Genomic DNA, 13,167 nt, shown 5'->3' with positions numbered 1-13,167 from the left:
TGCGTTTGAAAAGGTTGGCCCGCATCTCTATCGGTTTTCATGTGTCATAATAGCTTAGAGAGAGTGGCATAGAGATTACTGTATTCATTAGGCCTGAAGCAACTGTTTTTTATAGACTTGTTTATGCACTTTTTTTTTTATTACGTATGTGTTTTAAGGTCCCATTTAGAGTTGTGGAGTAACAACCTTGCTCTGAGCAAGAAGAAACCCTGGGATTGTTGGGTAGGGAATAAGGGGCCTAATTACTCAGCACAGCATCCACATATTACACTTGTTAAGCAGAGTGCATTTGGTTTTTAGGTCTATGTGGATAGATGCAAGCCGCATTGCATAATAACTAGCTAAAGAAATCCTAAAAGACTCACAGATCAATCATTAGCCAGCAGAATGAATATAACATATGCAGATGCATGTGTACTCTAATATTCTTTTATTAATGTTTTTTTTTTTTTTTTTCATTTCTTCTCACATCTTTTCAGCTCCTAATCCATGTGATGGTAACAATGGAAAGGGCCAATGTTCTCACCTCTGTCTTATAAATTATAATGGTTCTGCGTCTTGCTCCTGTCCACATCTCATGAAACTGTCGGCCAACAACCGAACCTGCCAAGGTGAGCTATAGCAGTCTTCTGGACTGTAGATTTTCCTTTTACAAGACACGTTTGGCCCACACACTCAAACTCTGGAATTTGAAGATTTACTGGTCTTGCATGTCTTTTAACATGCCAAGGTCTAATGTACAGCACTGATTTTTTTCCTTCATCCCACTTTTTCACATGAATACATTGTATATATAAATGCATAGGTTTCTTCATCAAAATGTGCGATCCAATTGAATGGACTTGATATAAAGCAGAATGTCTGATATTGGAATAATTATAGCGTGTATCAGGAGACTTACGTGACCTACCTAAACTCATTACAGACTGAAATGGAGATCTCTCTTTAATGGCTGCCCCAGAGATCTCTCTTGAGGTCAAGAAAGGAGAATTTACAGTATGAGTCCTTTGAGCTTTATGTCTTTATAGTGCTGCCTTTGTAAGGACACTCAATTCCCCTTATTATATTTGTCCCCTTAACTGATTTAGGTCATATTTTCACTCCCGGAGATACTAGAGACAGAGAAACTAAATTCAATTGAGAATCAATTTGAATTGAATTATGTATTTATGTACCTGAACAGTTGTGAAGAAATTTCTGTTATACGCTCGGAGATCTGAGATTCGAGGAGTGAACATAGACAACCCGTACCTCAACGTCATCATGGCCCTCACCGTACCCGATATTGATGATGTCACGGCGATGGATTACGACGCCATAGACGAAAGGATTTACTGGGCCGACGTGAAGACCCGAACTATAAAACGAGCTTTCGTCAATGGAACCAAACTGGAAACCATCCTGTCTGGAGGTACGTTGCAGTCCATTTTGCCAGTTACATTTTCACACGGTTCAAACTGCTTTTAATTTTCCTACTTTGATTAATAAAGTCAAATGTGTCTTTACAAAAAAAAACTTTATTGCATTATACCTTATTACCTTATTGTTGTCATATTGGTTGCAAGTATTTCCAATATATTCCGATTTCAATATTGACCAAAAGAATCGCGATTTTTTTGCCATAACCGAGCACCCTAGTGTGTGTTCGTATATAGATATAGATAGATATAGGTAGATATAGATATAGATATAGATAGATATAGATATTGTTTTTGTATATAAAAGTACCAAAAGTACAAGTACGTTGTGTAACATATATAAAATAATTATGAACATATTATGCCATTATTCTTCCTTTCTTAAAGTATTACATTTAAATTAATAATTACATTTGTTAAATCAATTAAAATAAACACAATTTAATATATTTTTGACTGTTATACTGTTTTAATGTGATAAGAAATGTACATTATTTATTGAATTTTTTTATTTACAGACCTATCCAATGTCCGTGGCCTGGCTATTGATTGGCTGTCCAGAAACATGTACTGGATGAGCTCAGACAACGATGAGACCCACATTAATGTCGCCCGTCTTGACGGATCTCTTAAAACCACCGTCGTTCACGGCATGGACAAGCCCAAGTGTCTCGTCCTGCATCCGTCTAAAGGGTAACAAAAACCATGCTAACAATGAACCATATGAGTAATGGAGAAGTTATGGGCCCGTGTGTTTTGCTAGAGATCGCTATCCTATTTTTATCACTATCCTATTTTTATTAAAAAGTAATTGCATACTTCTGTCGAAATGTCACCTTTAGTTACCTTGAAAATTGCATGTAAGATACATCAGTTAGAAAGCTCATTACTGAACAGGTCTCTGTTTATATTCAGTGTGCACAATTAACTAAAGTTATTAGTCATTTTCTTGGAGTTGATTAAGACTGACAAATTGTTATAGCCATAAACTCTTTAACGATGCCAAACTGGTTGTCAGCCAATCAGAAATGCAAATTCATCTTACCCTTGTTGGACTAGCCAGTGACACCTCTTTAATTAGCATACATTATGATTCCAGACATGCAGCCTAATTAAAAATGGAGCCAGTTCCTCACAATTGTTTGCATGAGATTTAATATAGCGCAATTCTCTAATCCAGTTATGGATTTTAAGCATGGAACAGTGAGCATGTTGTTTTATTTTGTTCCTCGATATCTCTCGTGATCTGCGCCCCTTGTGTCACATTTTTTTTTTCCGCCAGCTGTCTGCTCGTTTTAGCTTCTGACCCTGTCGACATTTCTGAAAGTCATCTGTCAGGTAGGTTCATGCGCGCTATCAAGATGTATGAAGGAGATAGAGACAGCTTTATTTGATTGTTTTGTGCTCTGTGGTGATTGTGAAGATAAAGTTCTTTTCTACCTCCCCGACCTTCACACGGGTCGCGTTCCTTGAAGCGAAAGAGTCCCATCCTTCATCTTGAAGACTCATCCATCTCTCTGAATGTATCTTGTTTTGTTGTGGTCTACAGGAAGATGTTCTGGATGGATGGGGGAACAATAAATATGGCCAACATGGATGGCAGTAACATCAAGATTTTGCACCAGAACCAGAAAGAGCCTGTTGGTAAATTCAATTTCCAAAACCTAAAGTAGTGAGCTGCCTACTTAGTATTCTAATACTAATAGTATTTTAAAATAATTATGGCTCCAGCTGTTGATTATTGCTGCTGCTGAAAGGCAAGTATGGACTTGCTACTGCTAATAGATACATAGACAGACTAGCCTGGGTTTCCCCATGCTGCCTTTTATTCACGCTGCTAGGCAGCCTGGATACCATGGACCAGATTTTCCCCTCAAAAAGGGAACCAATCACAGAACGGGGAGGGAGCAGCAAGACGATGACGACGTCTATGCGACACACCGAAGCAGTTTGTTTATATCTATGGATCCAACATGGCATCAGACGCGAAGTTACCTTTCGATGCAGCCTTAGATAGTGTTCTAAGTAGTTTAGAACGCAAGTTTATTTCGTCTTCTTCCTCGTTGAATTTCTGCCGCTCTATATACGTCATCTGGTATAATTGAAACGATTGGCTATGAGCTACGTACAGGTACAGGCGCATTTGATAGACATTCGTAGCGCCCAATAAACGGCTCTGGGCATTCGTAAACCACACCTCAAATACGAGAAAATGAACATGAGGTTCCCAGACCACGTCTCAATGAGACGAGGTCTGACGTTAGCCAGGCTATAGACAGACTGCTGTGAGAATGAGATATGCTGCTGCTGCATAAACAGACGTACACAAATCCTGTAGCAGATCTAGGCAGGTGGAGCTGGGGGAGGTGGAGGATTTCAGAGGAACTCTAAGAGTGCGCTGTACTATTAGCTTACAGCAATCAGTGAACCAGACTATTTAAATGTTGAGCAAGCAATCTCATTGGCTACATGATCAGCCGAGGCAAATCAGCTTGTGCCATGCAGTAATGATGTGATTGCTTCATATATATATTTCTCATTGGCTACATGATCAGCCGAGACAAATCAGCTTGTGCCATGCAGTAATGATGTGATTGCTTCATATATATATATATATATATATATATATATATATATATATATATAAACAGTGCTATGCATAAGTTTAGACACCCATGCTAAAGTTGACTAAAAAGAGGAATAAAAAATCATATTTTGGAAATTGAACTTAATGCCTTAATTAAATTTTTTTGGAAAAATTCAACCTTTTAGGACACCAATTTTCTTTATGAATGAATAATGTATCATAAATAAATAAATGTTCTTCCTTAAAATACAGGGTGCATAAGTTTGGACACCCCTATGTTAAATTCCCATAGAGCCAGGCAGATTTTTAAAGGCCAGTTACTTCATGGAGCCAGGATACTATGCATCCTGATAAAGTTCCCTTGGCCTCTGGAATTAAAATAGCCCCACATCATCACATAGCCTTCACCATACCTAGAGATTGGCATGAAGTACTTTCCATAAGATCATCTCTCAATGCAAATCAAACTAGCTATTAGGCTAACTGAAATAAAACCATGCCAATCTCTAGGTATGGTGAAGGCTCTGTGATGATGTGGGGCTATTTTAATTCCAAAGGCCAAGGGAACTTTATCAGGATGCATAGTATCCTGACTCCATGAAGTAACTGGCCTTTAACCCCCTGAGGTCGGCTATCGCGCCGGCGCGATAGGCTCGTTTTTTTCCGTATGAGTGCAAAAAAATAATAAAATAAAAATATTAATTTTTATCTTATATGCTTGTGTTATACATCAATCTATCCTGTTAAGTGTGTATTATTTTTGTGTACACTCACAATAAAAACAAAGTGTTGTGCTTTTCGCCAAATAAAGAAAAATAAACACGAAGCGAGTTCTGCCTTCTCTCTGTCCGTGTAGTCCATTCTGAAACGCGTCCGAAAATGAATCATAACTCAGCGAATACTTCTCACACAGGCACGTGAGTTATGTCTTTATGAAACTTGAAATCTCCTCTTTTAAATGAAGTAATTTATATAAAAAACAAATGTTTTCAACTCATGTAATCCGTTTGAAAGCAAGGAGAGGTACCGTTTTTCCTTCTGCCTCATTATCTCTATAATCAGCTGCGGCCGCCCCGCCCCCGGCGCGATTCACATGTAAATCGTTAGATGATCTAGTATGCAGCGCACCCGCCCCCTGATCAATGCCATAAAAAGTTTCTTCATCAGACTTACTGATTGTTCATCGCGTTTTGAGTATGACACGCTTCTCCGGTAATAAAGACTCCCTTCAGATGATTCTGGACGGCGAGGAAGAATGCACCTTTTCCTCAGAGAAAGATTGTAACTCAGACGACGAACGGCAGCATTTTGAAGAGCGAATTCCGCCGAGAACACAATTTCGGAGTAAGTTTTACTCAAAAGTCTTTTGTCTTTTATTTTTCGTGTTCGCATTTATGAGGAAAAAACAATATTACGTGACAGTTCTCCATTATGGACGCGAGCGCTCTAAAAAAATCACTAAAAGACTTTTAAACTTTCACAGAGACCTCAAAACAGAAAGTACAAATCCTTTCTTTAAAACGAATTTCGTTTTGTATCAATTGTATCTTACTTTTAATAATTTTTTCATTAACAAATTTCCTGGATTTAAACTGCAAATTAACATTTATATTTCTTATAATAAAAATGAAAGACCTATGTTACAGACATATGAAAGACAACATTTCGTTGATTAGTTTTGGATAGATTATACATTTTTAATGTAAAATATCTGCCACCTCAAATAAGCTTTTGTTTGCCAATATTTGCTTATGTTAAATATAATATGTTTTGTCAAAAATAAAGTTATCAAATAATCAATCAAATCCTTAACTTTGAAATATGTATGATAAAATGTATACTTTAGTTTTTACAAAGAAAGATTACACTTGAATTGTTGTTGTAATTGTAACCTTTTTAATAAAAAAATATATTTACAAGGTAGATGTAAACAAACTATTAAAAGGTAAATATAAGCCTTTTCTTTAAATAACTTTTATTGTGTTTTATCATTGACAAATTTGGGGAGAGCATAAATATTCCAAAACTGAAAATACAGTATGAGAATTAACTGCACAATTACTAGACATGTTTTCCTTAGATATTATAGGCCAAATTGCAAGCACAATATGAGGAAAAATAAAAAAGAATTGAGATGCTTCCAACTGTTGCTCTTGCATTCTTGTGGCTCAGTGACTCACCTGAATGAATGGCTAATTAAGTATGCGGGCCCCATTGTCTCCTCAGGTGTGAAACACTACATATACATGACCGTTGACGCCCACTCCGCATATGGCCTTTCCAAACAGAAAGTGCTTTGCAAAATTCAAATCAATGTATTGTGTTATGTGAATGATAAGGCAGGGTGATTTTCACTTCATTTTGAAGAAAAAACACTAGGCGATGACATCTTTTAGACCAAAGTCTTATTGGCACATATTTAGAATGTGTTTTATGGCCTTATTTCAGAAACTTTAGTTTTTAGTTTTTTCAATAACCACGCATAAACATTATTCTCTCAAAAATGTACATTCTTGTTGCTCACATTTCATGGTAGCCCTGTTTGTGCTAAATAGTGTGTAATTTTTTTTGCCATTAATATGTTTATAAGCAACTGAAAAAAGCCAAAATGTCAGGGCATGTCAGAACATCTCAAGGACCCCAAAAACACCTTAGACCCCAGAGGGTTAAAAATAAAAATCTGCCTGCCTCTATGGGGAATTTAACATAGGGGTGTCCAAACTTATGCACCCTGTATTTTAAGGAAGAACATTTATTTATTTATGATACATTATTCATTCACAAAGAAAATTGGTGTCCTTAAAGGTTGAATTTCATAATATTACTGTTTTTTTTTTTTTTTTTTTTTTTTTTTTTTAACTGCAGGCTTGATGAGCATAAGAGACTTCTTTCAAAAACATTAAAAATAGTAATGTTTCCAAACTTTTGACTGGTACTGGTACTTAGAAGGTAGCCTATATACACAGCAAAGTACAGTACAAGCAAAGACATTTTGTGGTGTAGGGGAAAAAAACAGGTCTTGTTTGTCTCTTTCTTTTCTTTTTTGCCTAGTTTTGCTTTGCTTTGCTATGTTTTTCATTTTTAAAACAGCATAGAGAAAGGCTTTAACAACACCTTGGCTATTTTGCTTTGTTTTGTTTTGTTTTGCTTTACTTTACTTTGATTTGCGCTGTTTTGTTTTGTTTTATCTTTCATTTGCGAACACAATAATGTTTTGTCACAATTTAATTTCACAATTTTTGTCACAATTTAAATGTCACAATTTAATGTTTTGAACATTATTGTATTTTATTTTATATATTCTTCTCTCATGTTCGAAATAAAGATTTCAATCAATCAATCAATCAATCAATCAATCAATCAATCAATCAATCAATCAATAATAAACCAAGGCATTAGCAACAGTAGCTATTTTTCAGTTGCTGTAGCTTTGTGCTTTTGCTTTGTTTTGATTTTTGTCTTCCATTTGCAAACACCATATAGAGTAAGGCATTAGCAACACTAACTGTTTTTATTTACCTTTCTTTGCTTTGCTTTGAATTTTTCTTTGTGAAAAAAAAAAGATTTAATAAAGCTGTTGTTTCTGTTTCAAACAATGTATTTAACATTAACAAATGGCATGTGTACATGAACATACTGTAACTTCATGTGAGAATAAGGGCGCCATTTACTCATTCTCCTCTTCCTCTGGGCCGTGTCTGTTGAAATCATTATATCTATAGTAATTTGGTCTGAGAAGTAGCCCAGGGTATTATTGTTAGAGCTCTCTGTGATGTTCCCGGTTCTCCCCTCAACTCATAATTAAAACAAAAATATCCCTCACTCGCAGTACATGTGATTATGGCCTGAGCCAAATTTTAAGTAACAGCGGTTATCATTATGATGCGAAGGAGGGATTATTACGAATGAAGGAAATAAAAGCGGAAAACAACCTTTTGAACTCTTTTTGTACACTATTAATGCTGTGCCTCAAATAAACATGCTTTGCTGTAGGGGAAATTGCAGATTTCAAATAACCAGACACATTTTGAAAGCAACTATGTGTTGCTATTCATGAGATGAAACAATTTTCAATTCTTTGTTATTTAAATCAGTAATGTTTAACTGAAAGATCTTTTGGAAAAACGATAATCTCAAATAATAAAGTTTTGGATCATTTTATTCAGTTTTGAGCATTAAAGGAATATTCCCCGAAAAATGTTTCATACATACCGTTTCATATTTTAATAATTTTCTCTCTTAAGGCTTCATTTATTTGATAAAAAATACAGTAAAACAGTAATAGTGTGAAACATTATTAAAATTTAAAGGTTTTGAATTTGAATATATTATAAAACGTATTTTAACAGTTGTGTTGCTTAATTCGGTGGAAACACCCTTTGAGAAATTAAACAGAACAATAATTACGCTTAAATATGAACAGCATGTTAGCATATATATATATATATATATATATATATATATATATATATGTACAGTATAACCTATATTATTTAAAATCATTGTTTTCATTGTTGAATGAACGAGACTGTTACATGTTTTCATATATTATCTCTGTGCTTTTTAGGGCTGTCGATTGACTACTCGGCCAACAAGCTGTACTGGATAAGTTCAGGAAACGGAACCATTAATAGGTGTAACCTGGATGGGAGTGGCCTGGATGTGATTGACAGCTTGAAAAAAGAGCTACAGAAAGCCATGGCATTAGCAGTGATGGGTGAGTGAAGGCTGTTTTCATCAGCATTCATTTAGTAAGGTTAATTATAACCAAGCAAATAATGAAGCTATTGAATTAGTACGTTGATAGACAGTATAAATGGTTTCTGAACAGCGGTGTATGAGTGATAAGGAATACTTTTTATGCTGAATGTGGGCTCCAGGGTTTTTGTTAAAGCTTAATTGTGGAGCTGTTTTAGTACACTGTAATTACAAATCAATAGAGCGAGATTATTGTTTCTAAAGGGTTTGGATCGCAACTCTAATCATGTTCTGACATGGGTTTTTTCTTTCATTGATGACTCACATCTTTTGATGTCACTCACAGCTGTGTTTGCTGATTGTACTGTAGCAGCTCTGCCAGTTTTGAGACTTGGCCAAAGACAGATATTAATTTGTTCTGTCATCTTATGTGTGCCTTCTGACTCACGGTTGGGTTTCAGTACGAATCATAAAGATTTATTATGACTTTTACATTTATTCATTTAGCAGGTGCGGATGAAAAAAGTATTGACAATAAAGATTTGATGATCCTCATTTTTTTCTGTATAGAAGTGTCTGCTAAATGAGCAAATGTATAATGGTTTTCAACTCATTTAACTTGTGTAATGTGGCTTATTCCTACATGACTTTCCTGAACAGAAAATTCAGGTGCAAATAATGTTGAAGGGACTTGATTTGACCCTTCTGGATTTGATTGGACTTACAAAAAGTGAAGATATGTTGGGAAGTGATATTTTTGTGATGCTTCTGGAATACTTGATTGGTCAATCTGTGGGCAAATGTATTTAAGAATATATATTCATATACTAGTTTCAAGATTCTCTTTTCATTTTGCTGACTACAAAGCTAGATGTTTTTTTTTTTTTTTTTTTTTTTTTTTGCTTTGTTTTGCTTTAGTTTTTCGTTTTGTTTTGTTTTGTTTTTTGCTTTGATTTACTTTTTGTTTTGCTTTGCTTTTTTTGCTTTGCTTTGCTTTGCCTTTTCTTTCATTATTTTTTTTCTTTGTTTATTTATTTATTTTTTTCTTTGCTTTTTTATTTTTATTTTTTTGTTTCACTTTGCTTTGCTTTTTGTTTTCTTTTGCTTTATTATTTTATCTCCAATTTGCAATGCAAACTCTTTATCATAATAACTGAATTTAAAACTTCTATTTGCATTAATTTTTGCATCCCTAAATATTATAAACCGATACAAATTTAGATTTAAAATATCTGTGTTTGTTTGTTTTTTTATTGTTAATTCATGTTAACTAATAGAACTGTGGGGTTTTACTGGTTTATTTTACCATAAATGAGGGCAAGAAGGCTAGCTCAAAATATCACTTTTTGGGACTTTTTAAAAATATTTTCAGAAAATATGATCGAAACTTTTTTTCTCTCTGTAAAGTGCACTGCTGGATTGTGCACAACAAGATTAAGTATATTTATTATGAAAGTAAGTAGGGTCATAATTTTTTTTTTTTTTTTGCTGAGAGCAGATAGTTTCAATTTCATTGTCTTTCTCTCACATAAAGAAACTCAGTAAAGCACTTGCCCGTTTGCCCCTCTTGTTTTCAGCATTTAATTTCTTCTGACCTGGTAACTCTGTTGAAAAGGGTTCTGGGAGCACGGTGCCCATTTTTCATCATTTGTGGATTGACGTTAATCTGTTTATGAGTGAAACAGCTGGTTCAAAACCAGAGGATCATCAGCTAAAGACATCAATTCTGCTGTTTGAAATATCTAACCTTCAGCTTTCAGGAGATAAAACGTCCTGACTTCCAAGGGAGAGAAGATCTGGAAGCATTTTAATTAGGCCTAACATATTATTATTGAGGCTTTTGGTGGTATCCTCATAGGTATTCGGGACTGTGCGGGAACAGAAATTCAGCTGTATTTTGGATAGAGACTCTATCATGGGGCTGTCAGTGGACAGGACTGTTTCACGTTATTTGGGAGCCAGGTCTTAAACATGTTTGTTCATGTGTTACTTGACATTGCTTTGTAATTAATAGTGAAATTTACTAGCAATTTACTAGTAAATTTGTTTCTATACCATTCTTTTGGGTTGTGGTGTATACGTTTACCAAAAATAAAAATCACAACGGCACATTAAAGGAACACTCCACCGTTTTTTGAAATAGGGCTTATTCACCTTCTTTCCTACATTTAAATAGGTGGGCGAATGCATTTTTGTCTCAGTGCATGCATTGTTTTAGTTTGACAGGGTTGGCGCTAGCTTAGCTTATCATAATGAATGGAATCCTTTGTTGCCAGCTAGCATGTCCTGAGTAAAAGTGATATAAAAAAATAAAAAAACCCACCTAATTACTTCTTGTGGCCTGCATATTCACAAGTACAAATAGTGATGCAGATTAACACTAGGTGATTTCCTAGGCAGATATTGACTTATATATTAAGGACTATATTAGGGGGAAGCACAGGCGAAGCACTGCTACTTGGGCGTGATATCTCTGCGCCCAAGTAGCAGTGCTTCGCCTGTGCTTCCCCCTAATATAGTCCCAAGTCAATATCTGCATAGGAAATCGCCTAGTGTTAATCTGCATCGCTATTTGTACTTGTTGTGAACACGCAGGCCACAAGAAGTAATTAGGTGTTTTTTTTGTTTTTTAATATCACTTTTACTCAGGACATGCTAGCTGGCAACAAAGGATTCCATTCATTATGCTAAGCTAAGCTAGCGCCGACCCTGTCAAACTAAAACAATGCATGCACTGAGACAAAAATGCATTTGCCCACCTATCTAAATGTACTGTAGGAAAGAAGGTGAATAAGCCCTATTTCAAAAAACGGTGGAGTGTTCCTTTAATGAAAAATTCAGTTGATTACATAACTTGAAATATGACTCATCCATTTAGAATTGAGAGCTTTTAAATATATAAATTTAATTCTCACAATTAATTAATGTTTTTTTTACATTGTATATATGCATGATATTATTTATTATTCATTTTATAGATAATAAATTATTTAAAATCATATTATTTAAAAAATAGTTTTACTTTTACAAAAAAGGTGCATTAATAAATGTGATTTTTTTTATTTTAAAACAATGGCTTGAAATGTAACTCATCCAATCAGATTTTAGAATATTTAAATAAACAATATGTATATATTATACATTTGTGTATGAAAGTATTTTTTATGAGTACAGTTTTTGATTCATTGCAATATCCAACCATAGGCATCACTCCATTGTGTAATATATTAATAATTTGTATTACATTTCCTGAAACAATTATATTGTGAAATGTAATTTTAAAGCCATAGAAATTATAACTGATTTAATTTAACTTATTCCGCCCACGCCTATTTCTCAGTAGAGGCTGTGTAATATTTTGCACAATGAACCTGAGGTAAAAGGTCTTTAATCTTGAGGACTGTGTAACAGATAAATCATCTACCCAGCCAAGTCCACCGCCAACTTTAATAAAATGCAATTGGAATCCCAAACATGTCGAATGGGAAGGTATTATTCGATTAAACCCTGAGGAGCAACCTGTTCTCGCTTCTACTATATCATCTTCTCAAAGCCTCTCACAATCAGATACTGACGTTGGCAACTTCTAATATAATCAGACTAAACACTATACCAGCAAACAGCAGCTACGAGCTGGTAATGGAGTGATGGTTAAGAAGTGTTTTCTCAGGTTAGCCACACCGAACTCTGTTTATTACCCTAATTTATGTGGTACTATATAACACCCTTGTTATGTAGAGTCTTATTTAGAAGGCACATACAAGTTATTGAATCAAACAAGACGGAAACTTATATTGAAATTTATAGTGAAATCATACAGCAGAGAAATTTGTGAGAAACACGGACTAACTGTCATTTTAAGACTCATTGTTTTTCTCTCTTACTTTATTTCCAACTTTCTTTTTCCTTTCTTTTCTGTCAGATGAAACAATTCAACCTCGTCCTATACATTCTGGGTTCTCGTCTCATGGCCATTTGATCATTACACTCATTTGTTTAATATTAATGTCTAATTAACCCCGTTTTACCAGCTGTCCCGGGAGTAAGGAAACAAGTAACGAGATAATGAATTATTAATGACTTCGCTTCCATTTTCATTTTCTTTGTCATTGTTGTCTTTACATGACAGTCTGTTCGTTCTTCCATTTGAAGAACTTTTGGACCTTATTTGGGAAATGTTTAATGTGTTGAATGAAAATGAGGGATAAAAGTAACTTAACTTTTATGTACGCTGAAAGTCGACAAATGTTCAGTGGGTTGTAAGACTATATTATATAAAAAAGATTTTATATAATTTAAATCACAATATAGCTTTTTTTGCAGGAAATTCAAGTTCAAGTATCAAACTAGCCCTTATATTCATGCCATTACAGTGTTGTGAATTAAAAACATTAAAAGTTCACACAACACAAATATCTATGAAATTCAGTTGTCTTCTGTGGAAAAAGAAAGTGCACTCTTATA

At 34.6% G+C, this 13,167-nt stretch overlaps 1 protein-coding gene across 1 annotated transcript in view; it reads left to right on the top strand.

The window, feature by feature from the left end:
• lrp1ba (low density lipoprotein receptor-related protein 1Ba) overlaps window positions 1–13,167 on the top strand; it is a 204,136-nt gene that overhangs the window by 79,220 nt on the left and 111,749 nt on the right. The window contains exons 26-30 of the mRNA XM_081385187.1: window positions 480–611; window positions 1,184–1,411; window positions 1,937–2,111; window positions 2,968–3,062; window positions 8,573–8,722. Of these exons, the coding sequence (XP_081241313.1) occupies window positions 480–611; window positions 1,184–1,411; window positions 1,937–2,111; window positions 2,968–3,062; window positions 8,573–8,722 (780 nt within the window). The remainder of the gene's footprint in view (window positions 1–479; window positions 612–1,183; window positions 1,412–1,936; window positions 2,112–2,967; window positions 3,063–8,572; window positions 8,723–13,167) is intronic.

This window comes from Scardinius erythrophthalmus (assembly GCF_964197995.2).
Source record: "Scardinius erythrophthalmus genome assembly, chromosome: 14".
Lineage (NCBI taxonomy): Eukaryota > Metazoa > Chordata > Actinopteri > Cypriniformes > Leuciscidae > Scardinius > Scardinius erythrophthalmus.
The sequence above is the reverse complement of the archived record's forward strand: the minus strand, read 5'-3'. Positions and strand labels throughout refer to the sequence as shown.